General features: G+C 39.3%; 1 protein-coding gene across 3 annotated transcripts in view; it reads left to right on the top strand.

The window, feature by feature from the left end:
- Positions 1–2,138: 2,138 nt before the first annotated feature.
- The window catches only part of LOC139474442 (uncharacterized), a 30,389-nt gene continuing 13,862 nt past the window's right edge, over positions 2,139–18,665 (top strand). For 2 of the 3 annotated variants that reach the window (XM_071257467.1, XM_071257465.1), the window contains exons 1-6: positions 2,139–2,540; positions 4,536–4,835; positions 7,824–8,150; positions 8,685–8,852; positions 10,140–10,214; positions 11,340–11,414. In XM_071257467.1, coding sequence (XP_071113568.1) covers positions 2,486–2,540; positions 4,536–4,835; positions 7,824–8,150; positions 8,685–8,852; positions 10,140–10,214; positions 11,340–11,414 — 1,000 coding nt within the window. In that variant the 5' untranslated portion in view covers positions 2,139–2,485. The remainder of the gene's footprint in view (positions 2,541–4,535; positions 4,836–7,823; positions 8,151–8,684; positions 8,853–10,139; positions 10,215–11,339; positions 11,415–18,665) is intronic. The other variant, XM_071257466.1, reaches the window with a different exon arrangement.

Genomic DNA, 18,665 nt, shown 5'->3' with positions numbered 1-18,665 from the left:
TGGATATAAGTTGAAGTTGATATTAGCATATTTTCCCTTGCGTCAGTACATGACGTAGTTAAGTTCACATGTTGATAGACGTAAGTCTGGAATAAGAAAATACTATGTCATTGCGTTGTAAGTATATAATATCGAAATTAAACCACTCAAAATATGTTTGGTCAAATTATGTGATTCATTCAACACAGTGGGGTAAAATATTGCATGTTCTTTTTTTAAGATGCCATTAGAAGGTGAATAACACTCTTGAAAATCCAGGGCAGAACAGGTCTTCAGCAACCCATACTTGCAGTAAAAGAGGAATATTAAATACACCTGATGCGTGTGGTCGGTACACAAGATCAACTGACGGCAGAATCTCTTACAGAGACTGGCCACACAGGAAATGGTTTTGCCCTTGATGGCCTGGTGACTCAGCAAATCGGAATTTACCGAACGTTACAGTAGTAATGGATACATACAGATTGTCTATGGTGTTCTATGCAAAGCGCATTTATTTCTAAAACGAATTCACGGCATGGTGTATATTTAGCAAAGTAAATATTTATTTCACACATGCAGAATTCCCAGAAAGAATTGAAGATTAAAGTTGTATTTTATGAATGAGACTATTTATAAATTTACATGAAGCAATAGCCTACCCAAGGCGATGTAGTTGGCCAACAGCATCCAGGTACGCGAGTGTAGTTTTTTTCTGCTTGTTGAAGTTGGTCCTTAAGTCGACGACCTGGGCGCTTTTCCATTTCTCCACCCACTCTTTTGCGGTTTGATGGCTGCTAAACTGATCACCGGGTGTGTGGAGGCTATACTAGGAGGGCATGGATTGTTTCTCATAGCAGGATTGTTTCTCACTGCAGTGTAAACGTCCATTCAACCACTCAACACATACAAAGTAGCGTCACCATTCATGAGAATACATAAAAACGTTTCCCAAACAATGCATTTCGTTCGGTTTTGTATTACTTATGAATAATTGTATAATATTCAAACTTATCAAAGTATTTTGTAAGTGTGATATAGTGAATTATTTGAATTGTGTCATAGTTTTAATACACTTCTAGATAATAATATATCTTCATATAATAACAATTATATCTTCTCTGTGTTCTGTAAAATATTAACACCCCATGGACATTTCGGGTGAGAATTAAGGTCCCCGGCAACCAATATTTGTCGTTAGAGGCGGGTTGTCAGGCTCGGTTTTTTGGTTAACGTTGATCGTACTCCAGCGGCATGGTACATAGCTCATGATATCAATCACTGGTTTGTAAATCCCAGATTCGATTATAGCCAGGACATCGACTTACAGCTGGAATGTTGCTAACAAACATGCAGGATTATAAACAATTACTGTATCGTGAATATAATGCGCCACCAAATTAATACGAGTGTCAATACCTAGCATAACATGCGTTATGAAATGAATGCGAGTAGTCCATACCTTTGAACTTTCGTTCCCCGTCAAGTATGACAGATATCAAACAAGAAAGATATGGCATTTAAATACCTGTCAGTGGAACATATTTAAAATCAAGAAAATCGCTGATGATTAACAACGGATGAAAACATTAAAGCTGTTTAACCAAATCACTCACTGTAGCCGTGGCACTGCATCTCAGAAAAGTCTAACTGCATTTGTTTCCTTATCCTGATGTGCATCAAGTGCACTTCCATAAGATGTTATGTGGTTCTATTTTGTCAGTTGACACACATATAGTTTGAGTACTGCTGTTATGCCACAGACCTTACGACTGAATGAAATACATCAATTGACCTGTGGGATAGGTGACTTACAGTGTATTTGGTGTAATTCTGTCTGTGTTATTTACTTTTAACCCTTTAAAAAGACCCGACGCGCATCTTTCCATTTTTGGCGAATGTCCGGATCTGCCATATTGTATTGTTTACATTTATTCTCCCTTTTTATGATTCCATGCATGCAGAGGCTCTGAGTATACACAGTACTTCACTGACAATCGCAATCTCTATGTTTACCCTCACATGTGAAATACCATTACGCATTGACGCATTCTGAAATTTGTAGTCATTTTACTTCCTTGTTACAACCGCCACCTCATAGGCCACTAGGGACCCTGAACTATTACATAAAGCTATCAATAGCTCCAGCCCAACTTGTTGGGTTTGCTGGGTCTTGTTTGGCTTGTGTTGGTTATGACATGTTGTTAACTGTGAGCTTGGCATGAAACTATGGTTGAAGGTATACCTGCATGATTCATTGGGATGGAAATCGACACTTTGAAGATGTCTTTTGAGAGTGATTACGTGCTAACAGTGTTGAAATGATCCTGCGAGAATTGTTTACATTGTGTGATTCATTTGTGACTTCAGCGAGGCGACTTGCTACATACTGAATAGGAATACAACAGCTGAACGACATGTCATGCCTGAATAGGATCGACGTGTTGTGTATCCATGGATCAAACAAAAAAACGTATTGTGCTTCTGAGAACAGAGATTAACAGCTATGTATGCTGAAAGAGCGTTTGTGGTTTGTGTACATTTCTTATTGGCAACACACGGTGAGTAGAAGGGATTATAGACGTTCCCTTTAGTCAGTGTACTGGGTAACATGATTTTCATCAGATTTCCAAGTGATTGCGACAATCGTTGCAATATGATTTAACTGAGTGTGTACCTGTGATTTGTTACGACTCAATTGACAGAAGTGCGAACGTCAAACTCCCTTGGTGCCACTGAATTTAATTGTGCACTAGCCTTTCTTCACTTACAACGTAAACTACGTGAGCTCATATGTTAGTAGAGTTGAGACAATAGTCTTTTCCTGACTTAGACTTGGAAATGCCAGTCGTGTTTCACTTATGTAGAGTGCAAAGGGATTCATTTGCAATACCAAGTATCAGCATAATACACACTGACGTTATGCTGATTTGAGATACCATTAGAAATGTCTACACAATTAATGCAATAGGCAATGTCAGACTTCGTTTGCACCATTTACGTATCAACATATATATACTCACCAGTTTTGGAAATGAAAGATGCTAGGAGCCCACTCGTTACATATACTGAACAACAAAAGTTCCTGTGACATTGAATAAGATTTCATGCAAAATTATGTTTTTTACCAAACCTGAAACAATTTCGGTTTGCAATAGATAAAAGACTCCTGTAAGGGTTCAAATGGTTTAATTTGCCATACTGACCTCGAAAAATGCGTGATTTCATAAAATATACATGAACAGGACAAAATGTCAATTTACGTGTGTGTCCACCTCTGGCTGCGATGCAAGCAACGCACCTTCGTCTCATGGAATGGACCAGGCATCGCACAAAGTCCTGTGGGATATATGTCCATATCTGCTAGAGCATGTTTCGAAGTTCCTGGAGTGTCTGTGGAACACGTGGTTAACATCGAAGGCGCCGATCCATCTCATCCCACATGTGCTCGATTGGTGAGAGACCAGGGGATGACATTCACGTTGTTTTGTTGAAGAGAATCCTGAAAAATCGAGCAATATGAGGCCGGGCGTTCATGTTGCAAGGTAATGCCTGGGCCATGACGACGCAAAAACGGTGGAACAACAGGGCCGATGATCTCGTCGCGGTAGCGCTGTCCATTGAGATTTCCCTCTACCACTATCAAACGGTTCCTCTGACTTGCTGTAATCCCACCCCATACCATAACGCTGCCGCCCCCGAGCCGATCTTTTTTCCTTGACACAATGATTGACGTAACGTACACCTCGACGTCGGTACACTCGAATCCGTCCATCACTGTGGCTGAGGTGAAAACGAGACTCGTCAGTGAATAGAACTTGTCCCCACTGAATGGCCGTCCAGCATAGACCCTGTCTGCACTACTGTAGACATGCTTGACGGTGGTTTCCTGTCAGAATGGGACGTCTGGCGGGTCTTCTGGCGACAATCCCTGCAAATCTGACGCGACGACGTACGGTTTGTGAAGATAGTCGTCGAAGGCCAGGGATGCTTCTTGCAGTCACTGTTGCTGGCTGGAATCGATTTCGTAGGTGTGTTGTTCGAATCCAGTTGTCTTGTCGATTATAGGTTACGCGTGGCCTGCCATTCCGAGGATGGTCTCTGGCTGCATTCGTCTTTTGCCAACGTTGCCATACACACCAAATGGTGTTTCTGTGGACGTTAAATTGTCTTGCAACATCACGTTGACTCGATCCTGCTTCAAGCATACCAATGGCCCGCAGACGCTCATTTTCGGACAGGCGTGGCATTTCGTAATGTTGAATAATTGCTGTACTTGTTTCACAAATACACTAAAATATTGGTGTCACAGGAACTTTTGTTGTTGAGTATATTTTGTAGTCACACATTATGATTTCATCAGTAATGTCGTATTTGAAACATCAGTAAATTAAAGAATGTCTTAAATACATAAAGGCACCTTCCACCCCTAGAAACTATATAATTATAACTCGTTTGTTTCAAAATGCATATGGTATTTACCTGGCTGTAGCAATATCTTTACATCATATTTAGCCAAGTTTTTTTGACAGTGCATGGTTACATTATATTCAAAGGTGACGCCATAACTGGGAACAGATGTATAGAGGGGTTGTCGAGAGTCTTTACAGTACAGCTTCAGTGTTCTGCCGGTGAATGGATACATGTCGAGCAAGAGGCGTATGGAGATGGAGACGCCGCGACATGTCGTATGACATCTGCTCAGTCGTGCAGTGAGGTTCACACCAGCAGTCAGTATGGCCTGATCGTCAACTGTAATGGGAAACAGTCATGCCGTGAAGTCATGACCGCAACACCCCTAAGAAACTGTAACGTCACAGATGCTGCTGCGGAAGTACAGTACAACTGTATTAAAGGTGAGAAGCCAGTAAAAGCCATGGCGCTTTTGTCTTTGACTGAATTGTCAATTATAATTCGAGACAACTTGGCAATGACGGAACTCTTTTACCTATTATACCCCTTGGTGATAGAAAAAGTACACGAAACACGTGTTGTCAGCGGGATTCGAACCCGCAATCTCCCCCACACCCTACCCACCACCCCACCACCCACCACCCCACCGAAGGGTAACTTTATGAAAATAACTCAATATTTACTTACTAATAGTTGATCCATTTATTAACGGTGATATATGTGTTTTATGCTGTACGTTTCATGTAATTCGTGGCATTGTACATACGTGTGATTAGGTAGCTTTTCGTTCAAAGAAACGCCCAGATAGAAAAGAAATTGCTCTTATCTTGATCATACATGTAAAAGGCCAATCAACATGTGCAAGTCACATTTAGGTGATTGATAAATGTGCTCGTGTTGGTCCTGTATGAATTATATACTTTGCCCGGAATGTGCATTCCCAACGCAGTTTAACATGAATACCCCACTCAGACAAAGTATACTGACTCCGAGCCTATCAGTCCTTGTTTTAGCCCCTTAATGCCGAGCGCCAGACAGACAAGTACTATCTTTTAACGTCTTTTGGCATGACGCGGTCGGGTTCGAACCGGGCGGAAGCTCTACCACTAGACCACGGAAGCGGTCCACTGTTCAGTAATGTCTACATGTTTCACTATATTGTAAACTTATAGTCGTACATGCATTATGGGATGTATAAAAGAGTTCACGTGTACCTTATAATCATTAGCTCCCTATCGCAATTGTTGCAAAGAACCATGATATACTACATTTTCTGTCAAGCCTGGATCTTCGTTGTTTGCCGTTCTTTGACATTTGATCTCGTGCATATCATCACCCAAAATCGTTTTCATTGTCTGCACATCACAGAATACATTCCTTTATGCAGGGATCGTAAGTGCCAACTTCAATAAAGATCGGTTGGTTACAATATGTATTCTGGCTGATTTATCATCGTACTGGTTTGCCTGACCCAAACATGATAATTTACTGGACGCTGTTAGGCGAGAATATTAATTTTTTTTCCTGATTATCAACTACAAATTAAATATAACAGTTCATTCATGCTCATATCATGCTTTGGCATAATTCACAAATCTTTGTGTTAAATGTAGTTTTGATATGAATACAAATTCTACGTATACTTCCTGTCTCTATCAACGTATATGTGAAGAAGTGTGAATACATGTATGATTAATCTTTGTGTGCAAAGAGTGAGTGAGTATGGTTTTACGCCGCTTTTAGCAATATTCCAGCAATATCACAGCGGGTTGTGTCAAAAGAGATGGCGAAAGGTACGGGTGATCATGATCATTGGTGTTTTGCGGCCTCTAGTCAGAAGTTTTAAAACATATTATATATTACGTGGCCGCGGGTGACCCAGTCGTCTGAGGCGTCGTAATTCGCGTGTAAGAAGCCTATAAACCTGTGATTTTGAGTTCGAATCCCGGTTCGCCCTTGACTGCGTTGATGTTTATAAACCATCCCCGTGCTCAGGGCCAGGATCTCTGATATAACTGAAATACTGTTCAAGGCGGTGTTAAACAAACACAAACACATTTTTATAATTCTTAGTTTGCTACAAGACACTCCCGGAATCAAGTAAGAGTAAAATAGTGTGTTAGCCTAATGATGTCATCGCAAGACTGACTGGTTATTCTTATGACGGACCCCCTTCGAGTGGATAGATCGAATGCCCAGAGATCGTAACTTCCATCCCCCAGTCGCGTCATTCCAAAAGGTGATACTTCTTCTTACTCTGTCTGGCTTACCCTGGCGCTTTGAATTGAGGGGATAAAACTGAGGCTCTATATAACCGGCAAAAGTCGAAGGCACGTCACTATAAGAGTGCACTAATATTCAACGCGGTATTAAATCCCAATTCACCTCACCTCACGTTACTGTATCGTGGGACAGTGGTAACAAAATACAAACGAAATCATCCAATTTGCATACTACATCCATGTGCGAATCATGAGTTTGTAGGAAATTGTAGTTCTCGTATCGGGTAAAAAAATCAGGACATAATATCCTGAGTCAGTGACTGCAGATCTAGAGACCAACGATTAGTGCCTTGAGGCCAGGAACACAAGTACTATTTGATTTAAAGATTGTGAGTTACTATAATGTAATTACCTAAATAATGCCCCTGACTCATTATTAGTTCACTATAGCTATTAACTAGGTTAATTGAAAAAAGTCAAATATTACAGTATACTGTGGCAGTAGGTTTAAGATACAACAATGATGTCACACGGGACAACATCTAAAATGGTTGTAACGTAATTAGTTACGTATTCAGATGTTGCCTTATGCATATACATGTGTCGATTACGTGTAATTCGCGTCTTAACGATACTTCCATAGATACATGCACGTAAGAGGTATAACTATGTTAACAGCGACCATGCTTCTGTTACTATTTTTGTTCCTCATAACTTAGTTTTGAGAAACGAAAAAACAAATGGCTCTTGTTTGTTACAATATTCATTAACACATCTTGACATGTAGATCAGAGGTTAGACGTGTGTAAGTACCATGTTTCAGAATCGTGTTAGATATTAATTGGACCATTTTCATGGCACAACAAAATGCACGGGAATGCTTTACTGTATTCATCTCATATTTTCACCATCATTGCCATCAAGAGTACATGTTCTGTAATCACCGGCCAAAGGATGCTTTCAACTACCTATCTAACATTATGACCAGCTGTATATTCCGATTGTCACCTAACTGTTACCGGAAGGAAAATAATTCCATACCCTTACATTTGAGCTTCGCGTTCCCTTCATTTCGTCCTTGATCAACCGGATGCCAATACAAAAACAAGCATGCGTGTGAGCAATTTGCTTGATATGACCCACACCACATGTCGCTAATTTTAACCCAACATGTAAATTGTTCTACTTGTCATATGCACTGTGTTTCAGGCAGTATGGATTTGTGTACTACAGGTGCTAACAGACTAACAGTAAACGGGCTGGTGTACCTCCATTCCCCGGGCTTCCCTGACAGTGTCGGTGTGAACAACAGCTGTGTTGTTAGGATCACAGGGCAGAATATACGAGTAACATTGATAGAACAGCGGATAAAGGAAGGCCTAGGGATACTTAACATCTCAGGTAACGGGAGACAACGCTTGACAAACGTGAACGTGAACCAATACAACAGGATGTTGCTGGAAGCAGCTGCAGAAATAGTAATAGTCTATGATAACCATGATCGGAATGGATCAAATATATGGATACGTGTTGATGGTATGTATGAGTGTATAAATCAAATATATCTATCAATTAATGTAATTACGAATTCACGCTTAAGGAGAATCTGATTCCCAGCATGATTTGAATGTTGCTTCATTTCCGAGAAAACATGAAATTATTTCCATTTACTTTAATTGCTTCCAGTGTGATTCCTTTTAATGATTAGATTCCATTAATAAATCTAATAATTAATGTATCATATTGCAAATTACAATTTCGACGCAGACTTCAGATTCCACCAAACGAAAATGCAGTGAGCCATTTTGAAAAAAACCCATCTTTTGACATTGATCCATGATCTACTCAGATAATTTGATGATATTTGACGTGACTGGTATCCAGCACCTTTCAACGTATATACTGTTTTCACAGTAGTTTGTATTGGAACAAATTCCTTAGTAAATATAAACATGACACGCGGCTCAATAGTTCTGCTAGTTTCTCACAATGTCAAGAATTTACATCCCTTCTTTAAGATAAATGTCTGACGAGGATATAGTGATTGCCACAGAAATATGTTATTAATAGCTTCAGGTCAAATGAATATAACTTCCAAGGAACAAATGTCGGATGCATCCGCCACATCAGTACCCCCGTCAACACAGCAGGCACCACGTTCACAAGGAACAACCAGTCAAAGTACTTCGGACACACCGACAACTGCAACAACAGCAAGTACACCGTTTACTACAATGGGTGAGTGTCGACTGATGACGATGTTTTATGGTCCCGGGGATACGTGATAAGCTGGTTATATGATCTGATTACCTTTACATATTAATATTTATCTGTATGCGTTTGATTATTTGCGTGTGGTCGATTGCCGTAATGAACGACAAACTATTAATTAAAATAAACAAAGTTAGCATACACATTCTATGATTACATTTCATAAGAACTACATCCCATTAAAACTTAATACCACCTTCATGATAGGGGTACTGTAACCACAACCGGCTCCTCCATATCCGTATCAAAATGTTTGCTCGAATGCATTCACTCGTTGTCTGAAAGGGATGACCACAACATGTACCAAAAGCTAAATAACGGGAAAATATACATTAAATAAAATCAAAATCTTGTAAGTAAAACATTTGTGACAAAATTAAATAAGGACATTGTATTCGAAAGCTGAATTATATCGGAAATGTTCTTTTCCAATGCAGGTTTAGGGTACACAGGACACATTCTTACATACATGTACATGTATGCATACCGTTTTCCTAATGACGTAAAATAATCCATCCTAATGAAAGATTTCTCGTTATGATTATTTGAGGGTTTGCTACTTTTATTCAGCGTACGTGTACTTGTATTCAAATTGGCTTTCCATGGCTACTTTGAGTTACATTATGAAGCGTATAAATGATCCGACGAATTATGTACGGAACGAATAAAGACAGAAAGCTCAAACAGGATGGTACAATCAACAGTTGTTTTAGCAATAATACACAGCATATAATGCAGAAACATTGGCCCGTGATCAGGATCACAACATTAAATAATGTTACAATGATACAAAAATGTAAAAATAAATTACTGACCAGTTGTCATGTCATGATAACCCAAGCGTATATTTCAAGAAACTACATGTGAATGTGAAATGAAAGTTTTATATTAACACAGATCCCACTTTATAACCTCCCGAACTCGTTTTCACGATCTTTGGCCTTCCGCCACGCTGACAAATAACTTAGGGAGCATTCTGATACTATCTTCTTAACAACATGATTAACTGGTCTTACCATGATCATATAATACTCGACAAATACCATTTTTATACAATTACAAGTTGTATGCGTAACTTTCAAAAGAGCTTTTGAACTGTCAAATAAATACACTTCAACCTTAACATTTTCACTTTATGTATACACAGTAACACATTATTGAGATTAATAATATTGATACAATGTAGTTAACCCAAATCTGCCCAATGCTATAAATACCGACAGTGTTCATGCTACAGCTTCCTTTCCCTAACAGACCAATCGACAACCACTGTGACTGCGGAGCCAACAACAACAGAAACCACCACATCCACTACTACATCTGATACAGGTGAATAATTGAAACATATTTAAAACAGATCGCATGAGCAATGATAATGTAGTGAACACAGACATTTTGTGATTGTAATACTTTTGGGCATTCTTGATCACAAACACATTATCGAAATCAAATTTGAAAAGCGGAGAACGTAAAAACGACAATAAACAATGATAGTCGCGCTGCACAAAATCATTCTTTCACCCGATGAAGGAGTAGGCTTATACTCCGAAACGTTGTGTTCCTCATAATAAAGGAGTTTACATTAATATATTCTCTCTCTCTCTCTCTCGTGTGTATCAGTTCCACATGTCATTCAAATAACGGAAAAGAAAAGCCACAAAACCCTATCCGTAATGTTGATAAACATGACTCATGATAGAAACCCTAGGAAGTGCTATGACATGTTAAAACTCTACGACAGTACTGGAAAACGAAATTGGGTAACAAACGTAAAAAAAATTATTATTTATTACGGGTTTTAATTATGTGTGGTATAATCAGTGTGTAGAATCAGAACCGCTCTTTTAAATGTCCTTCACCCAGAGACTAAAAGATATCTATTTGCAGAAATGGTTAGAATTAATGTCCAAATCAAAAAAATGTTTATATTATAGAATCATGAAAAGTAATATTGAAATTGAGGCGTACCTCTGTAAACTTGAGTTTTAAAAAGAAGAAGAATTGCACTAGCACGATTTAGATGTTCCTCTCGCAACCTGTATATAGAGACTGGTAGATATAATCACACTAATAGAAGAAACAGAATATGCACATTGTGTAACACAAGATCAATTGAAGATGAGTTTCACTTTCTCCTGGTATGTCAAGCTTACAAACATTTACGTGATAAATATTTGCCATCTTTCTACTCTGTACATCCGAATGTCCATAAGTTGGAAGATCTTTTAACTTCATCTAATGATACTATATTATGTAACTTGTCAACATATGTTTATCACGCGATGTCACATAGAAACAGAATTGTTAGTTAACAACCACGTCACCTACATGTAAATACACATTGTGGCCCTTTGAGTACTGAATAAAACTGATTGATACAATGTAGTTAACCCAAATCTGCCCAATGCTATAAATACCGACAGTGTTCATTCTACAGCTTCCTTTCCCTAACAGACCAATCGACAACCACTGTGACTGCAGAGCCAACAACAACAGAAACCACCACATCCACTACTACATCTGATACAGGTGAATAATTGAAACATATTTAAAACAGATCGCATGAGCAATGATAATGTAGTGAACACAGACATTTTGTGATTGTAATACTTTTGGGCATTCTTGATCACAAACACATTATCGAAATCAAATTTGAAAAGCGGAGAACGTAAAAACGACGATAAACAATGATAGTCGCGCTGCACAAAATCATTCATTCATCCGATGAAGGAGTAGGCTTATACTCCGAAACGTTGTGTTCCTCATAATAAAGGAGTTTACATGAGTAGTATAGGTAATGGGGGTTCTGGACCACTTCCACTGGAGCTGGATTCATATACCTATACTGCTACTACAGGGGGAATTTTTTATGTGTAAATGATTATGCGATTCAACGATAGTCATGAGATTAAGTTAAATTGACCACCACCTGGAGTCTATGATATAAATTTTTATAGGTAATGGGGGTTCTGGCTCACTTCCACTGGAGCCGGATTTGTATTAAACGAAACATCAATATTAATTAATAATGAATAAAATTTACTATAGCCCACGAGGATATTGGAAAGGTGTAGGAGCAATAAAAAAATTAGCCACCGTGGCTAAGGTATCTAAAGATGTGGCCAAGGATTGGTTAAAGAAACAAGCGATGTGGCAAATATATTTACCGGCACCGCGTTATATACCGAGGAAGATGTTTGATATTTTTACAACGAATGAAGTTCATCAGGCAGACCTGTTGTTTCTTCCTCATGATAAGGTAAAACGCAAAACGTATAAATACGCTTTAACAGTAGTGGATGTGGCTAGTCGATACAAAGAGGCTGAGCCATTAACCTCGAAAGATTCAACAGAAGTAGCTAATGCACTGAGTCGCATATATAAACGTGGACCGCTAAAATGGCCTAAGCTATTTCAAGTAGATCCCGATCGAGAGTTTATGGGATCGGTAACTAAACTTTTAACAAAGCACAACGTCAAAATCGTCCGTGGTGAAAGAGAGGCCCACCGTAGTCAAGCCATTGTTGAAAGATTTAACCGGACTCTAGCGGAACGTTTGTTTGGCTATCAGTATGGGATCGAAATGAAATCTGAGCGACTGAGATCAACCGAATGGGTGACACGATTATCAGCCGTTGTATCAGCGCTGAATAATGAAGTAACGAGATTAATAGGGAAGAAACCATCCGATGCGATTAAAATGAAATCCGTGACTTCCGAATCTTCAGCACCGAGGAGAGGCAAAGAACAAAAACTTCCGGATAGAGTAAGGGTAAGATATTTATACCAGGCAGGTGAACTCGAAGGAGGCCTACGTCGCGCAACCGATCCCATATGGTCCCTTAAGACGTATAACATTAGTCGATTGGTTACGAAAGAAGGAGAGCCTATTCTTTATTATCTTCAAGATGGACCGGGTAGGGCATTTGTACGAGAAGAGTTGTTCATAGTTCCCGACGGTACGGTATTACCACCATAACCATAAGCATAGGTAGTAACACCATCATTATCAATCCATCTCTTTGTATCTAAGGGGGATAATGATGTCTTGTTCATTGTTAATCCATATATCCTATGATCGTAACTTCTTAAAGAGTTCATCTCGTGTTTGAACGTTCTACCGTTGAATAATGATTCTTTATACTGTTCATGTTTGATATGCTTTTTTACCACATACTTCTTAACACCCTTAGCTTTTCTTATCTCTCCATTATCGGACTTTTTTATAGAATACATCTTAGGTCTTAATCCTACATACTCCGCTATAGAGGTCCCAGCACATTCATCCTTCATCTTACCTAACACCTTTTTATTTACTACGCTGTGCAGTGGATTATCTTTTGGGTAATCGCTCGTGTCGTACATATCTATTTTTTCTGCCATATCTTTATACACATCCTCGGTTTGTATTTCCATCAACAAAGAATCTGTGTCGGTATATAACACCTCGCATCTATCGCCGTATTGCTTCTTAAGTTCGTTGTAATAAAAGTCGTACATTAAGTGTTTTGACAAGTCGAGAATACTCATACCGACGTACACCGGTCTGTTGAATTTTATATTACTCTTCTGCATATGCAACGCGGCTAAGTCGTTATCGAATATCTTGCTTCTGTTAAAAGCCGGACTGGCTATAAGTTTCCTGAGTCTTTCTTCCTCATTAGATCTGACTAATTTAACATCAACACGCTTCCTTAGATTCTCCATAGTTTTACCGAATACCGAGTTATTCATGAGCTTATACAGATTCTTTTCGAAATCGCTGGTAGCTATCTTTCTTAAATCTGTGTTCAATCTTATATAGGGCTCCATCCAAGGGCTTTGATCAAACTTAAGAACTCTGTGTATTTTCTTTAGTTTCATACCTAACGATAGATACAACTGGAGATTTCTGTAGTGAACTATATGTTTTGTCTTATCCATCAAATTTGGTACGAGTTTTTCTACGTTAGCTAACCTACTATTACCCATCAAGGACCGTTGATATTCCGACATCCAGTCTTTATTAACCATTAATCTTTCGGGAGCTAGCGGATAACTGTTATGATCTTTATGTAACGAACTCGGATATTCCAAGTCAACTTCTAGTATGTACCCTTTATTCTCATCATTATTATTGATATCATTCACATTGACCCATTCAAAACCACCCGTGGGTAAAGGTTGACTCATAGCCCATCCGTACAAATTGTTAGCGTCGAGATATAATATATGCGTGTCGGGTTTACTCGGATCGTATCCTTCCACTAATTTATTATTAGCCTTAGAATACCTTTTCGCCGCCATCGATATACCCCCTCTTAATCCTTTCTCAATAAACAAGTGCATATCGTAATCTGTGAGTAGTTTTAGTTCTACGCTGGTCTTCTTCAACAATGCATCCCACGATAGTCCGGGACTGGAATAGTACCATGCCAAGTCCAAGCCGTATTGTTTCAAACACGTCTTTCTAAATATCTCGAATATATCGGCGAGTAACAGTACATCGGTTTTTAAGTACAGATCGTGATAATCGCCTAAATTCTTACAACCTAATTTATCCCAGACCGTCAGAGCGTGTTCATAATCGGCATCTGTTATTCTAGATTCTGTTAAGTTACTATAGAATGATTCGAGGGGTGGTAATTCAGTTTCTTCGAATCTAGACCAATCATCCATATATTGGTAAGGATATACACCTTTTCTCAGCAACAAATGACGAGTTATCTTATCGGTATATTGATTTGTTATCGCGAAGTCATCGGGATTGTTCGCTTTAGCTAAATTGTCCAGGGAAGATAACAGAAACTGTACGGAGTCTATGAATCTAAGCCCATTACTTTGCTTTATTCTAGATTTCCCATCCTTGTCCCTATAATGTATAGGTTTAGTCAACGAGAACGATATGTATTTTTCCATATTGTTAGGAATGCAGGTTAAACCACCGTCGGTCTTTGAGATAGCTTGCATAATGAGATGTGAATCGTATCCTCTAAGGTTATGAAACACAACGGGGATGGGTATTGTTTGAGCATTCATTTTTAGTTTCAAGTTACATTCGTTATGAGCGGCTCCCCGATAATTACCCGTGACGTGACAATGATCTCTTACGGAATCCCTATGAAGGGGTTTATTACAAACGTGACAACTCGTTGACTTCTTGTGGGCCCTCCAATCATCTATCGTCATACGCATGGGTTTCTTACACGATAATTCTTCCCTGATCATTCTCTCTTCATTTTGTAGATATTCTAGGAACTTTCCCACTGCATCGGGACCTCTGTAAATCACGGGAGTGTTTGTTTTCCCATCATACCTTACAACTATATATCCAAACCCATAAGGAATATGTTCTTGAGTTTTGTACGTATTATTGCTTTGGTTGGTATTTTCTATGGGCTTGATAAGCGCTTCGAAGTCGGCATAAATTACGTACGGTACTGGCATTTGATTACAATAATGTTCAAATTTTAATAATATTTTTTCCCTCTTTAGGCATATCGATCCTGATAGCATTCTGTCCAACACCTCTACAGTCTTCTTTATGCGCTTCTAATAGATCTTGTCTGCTGTACCCATGCAGGCATCTTTCGCAGAAATATTTCTTTTCCTTATGTTTTGTTTGATCGTATAGCACCCTGTTTAAACTCTTTATCCACGTATAATGATATTTACCATCTTTTTCGATCAGAAATGAATTGATTCTGGGAATATGTTCCGGAGCGGAGCTTATCCTGTGTACAACAATTCCTTTAGAATGTCCGAAAACATTTATAGCTAAATTATTTTGCTTTTCCACCTTATCAATTTGTGATATTGGTGTAGGTTCGTCTATACCATCGAAGTTGAGTCCATCGTTTTGGGGATAGCTAGAAGGTCTATCCGGATGCTTGTCTACGGGGAACAATCCGGATGCTTGTCTACTTTTGTAATCTTGGGATTGTAGAACTTCTCGGTATTTCTTTTAAACGCATCAGAGGGATCCTCGAACAACATTAAAATACCCTTCAACGACCTCGTGGGGACGTTTAGATTGATATTCCACATCGTATCTTTTTTGTCCCTCGTGATCTTTCGGTGTCGCAGCACGCGATCGTACAAAATGGCTAAACTTCCCGAATACTGGTTACGAATTTGTCTGGCTAATTCGGGATCCGTTATCATATCGTACTCGAGCGAGATATTGTCAATGGAATAGCTAGCATCTACATTAGCGGATCTGATTACTCTACCGTAGTCGTTAAAAGTGAGTTCGTATTCTAACCTATCACCTAGGGATGCTTGATAAAAGGGCATGTGGGAATCTAGTAATTCAAAGTCTAGGGGAATATAAAATCTGTTACCTAATGCGTCGGCAACGGCCTGATCTTTTACGATGGTACCATCACCATTTTCAGCACCTACGCGCAGTCTCAATGTGTTCTTATTACAAATACCTTGGTACTGTAAGTTTTCCCGCTCTTTATCCGTTCTCCAGAGATCCATGTAACAATAGTATACATCGCTATCGTCGATACTCAAAACCTCATTACCGCTAATTTTAATAGCGATTTTCTTAACGATAGCACGACCTAAGTTCTGAACCGGCTCCCTGTTAACGTCGGTAGAATTCAAAACAATCGTAAATGCTAGTCGGACAGTTCCCGGAACTAACACATCATGTGCGCCGAGATTAGGAAAGCGAACCAGAAGCGTTTGATTCTGATCGATGGTACTAGGGTTATTAGTTATAGTAACAGACTGACGAATTGCTTTGACCCCCAATGGATCTCGAAGTCTGCGTTGTGGGTTTAACTTGCGTCCGTATTGCGAAGACATTGTTATATTGAAAACATGTACCCTATGTTTAATATAAAAATGACTGATTTTGAACATAATGACTTTGATCTAGATAACATAACTGATACTAGTACCATCGAAGAGGGTACTGATGACACCAGCTTTATGATCCCAACCGTAAATGATGAACTTTTACAATCAGCCGTTGATGATTATTACGATACATTAAAAGATGATAAAAATTATGTTATCCCAATAGGTCGTGAATATTCAAAGTTTATGCTAGATAGTAAAGGAATATTGCAACTGCGTGGCGCTCCGGATATTGATCTTATGCATTCTCGTACTCGTAAGCCCCTAGCCTTGTCTACGATAGCCGCTAAAAAAGGCATCGGCTTTGTTCGTGATGAATTAGGTTTTGTAGACTACCGACGACTTCCCACGAAGACTACTAAGGCTCTTCAGACTATGAGGAAAGAACTCGTTAATACAGATGATTTGGAAGCAGCCTCGATGGTGGCCTCGGACGGACTCGGAGAAATCTTGGATACCTACTACGATAATTCAACGTTACAGGTACCACATTCAGAGTTCAGTATTAGGGAATTACGAGGTCTTGACAAGGCAATGCAAACTATGCGGGGAGAACTGATAAATAATACAGCCAAGCTATCCGAAATCGACAAGCATATAGCTCAAGAGAAAACAAAACTCGAACAGGCGGGCGATGAATTCAGTAGACGTCGCGTTGCTGAAAGATTGCGTAACCTAGAAGAGGAAAGATTGGCCCGCCTCGAAGCAGCTTCCAGTAATAGAAAGGCACTTCGTTCGCAAATCAGTCGTATTCGAGAAACTATCGATCAAGTCATAAACGATGACACTACACTGGCCGATAAAATTAAAACATTGTTCAGAGAACAGGGAATAACAATTGCCAGTATTTTAACCGCGTTGGGATTTATCATATCGACTTTGACTCTCTCGTTAACAGGTGGTGGAGGCGGATCACCGCCTAACGATAAAAACGGTATAAGAGAGTGGATAAAAAAGCATTTAAAAGCATTAGGTTCAGCACTGGGAAAGCTAGCTGAGAAAGCCGCGGCCGCACTTCCCGGTATAATAGGGAGTGTTGTTTCCTGGCTATTGAATTTATTAGCTAAGACCACCACTTGGCTTAGTCAAAACTTGTGGGGGTTGATCGTAGCAATTGCAGGGCTGTTGTACGTGTTCGCTAAGAACTATTTAACCACCAAATCATGAGTAAGCCAACCGAGACTCCACCTACTACAAGCGCTGTTTTTTCATCGATATGTTGTTGATTTTTAGCCGCAATATGCGGTGACACTTGTGCATCAGTAGATGTTTGTGCATTAAAAGATGTTTTAGTAGATAACTGCGGCTTGACTATTCCCTTTTCACCCGTGATCGTTTGCGTTACTAATTCGACATTCATATCTGAATTTATACCTGGTTTTTGTTGATCGGTAGCGATAACAATTTTATTATTATAACCTATCACTTGACCGATCTTAAGTTCCATATTACTCGGAGACATGTATAGTCCCGGTGCATAAACGAAGTCCACTTTGGATTGAGCGTACTGTAATGCATCTTGAAAACGCTTTATAGACGATGGTATGTCAACTGGCGAATTAATGGCGTCCTCCACGTTTGCGACAAACTGTTTTTGTGCATCGAGCGCCGTCCCAGAACCGATAATGGACGTTCGTGTTTGAGATTGCGCTCCGAGAATTGCCCATACATAAGTTCTTATCGATTCATTAACTCTTACAAATCCTGGGTTAGTAAAATTATTTTCCGTTTTATCATTAAGAAATTCATTCCAAGCGTCTCCGGGTGGTTGCTCAACCTTTTGGATGGTGAAAGCAACACCACCCTTAAAGTTCATACGATCATCTCTCCACTCATTACTTGAGAGAGCAAAGCTCGGAAGGAGCCGACCCCTTTTCAGTAAATCATCGCTGACTTCTTTAACAGAGTGTGCACCAGCGTATGGAATAC

Source organism: Haliotis cracherodii, unplaced genomic scaffold (assembly GCF_022045235.1).
Source record: "Haliotis cracherodii isolate W230 unplaced genomic scaffold, xgHalCrac1.p SCAF_3, whole genome shotgun sequence".
Lineage (NCBI taxonomy): Eukaryota > Metazoa > Mollusca > Gastropoda > Lepetellida > Haliotidae > Haliotis > Haliotis cracherodii.
Note: the sequence above shows the minus strand (reverse complement) of the source record. Positions and strands in the feature narration are given on the sequence as shown.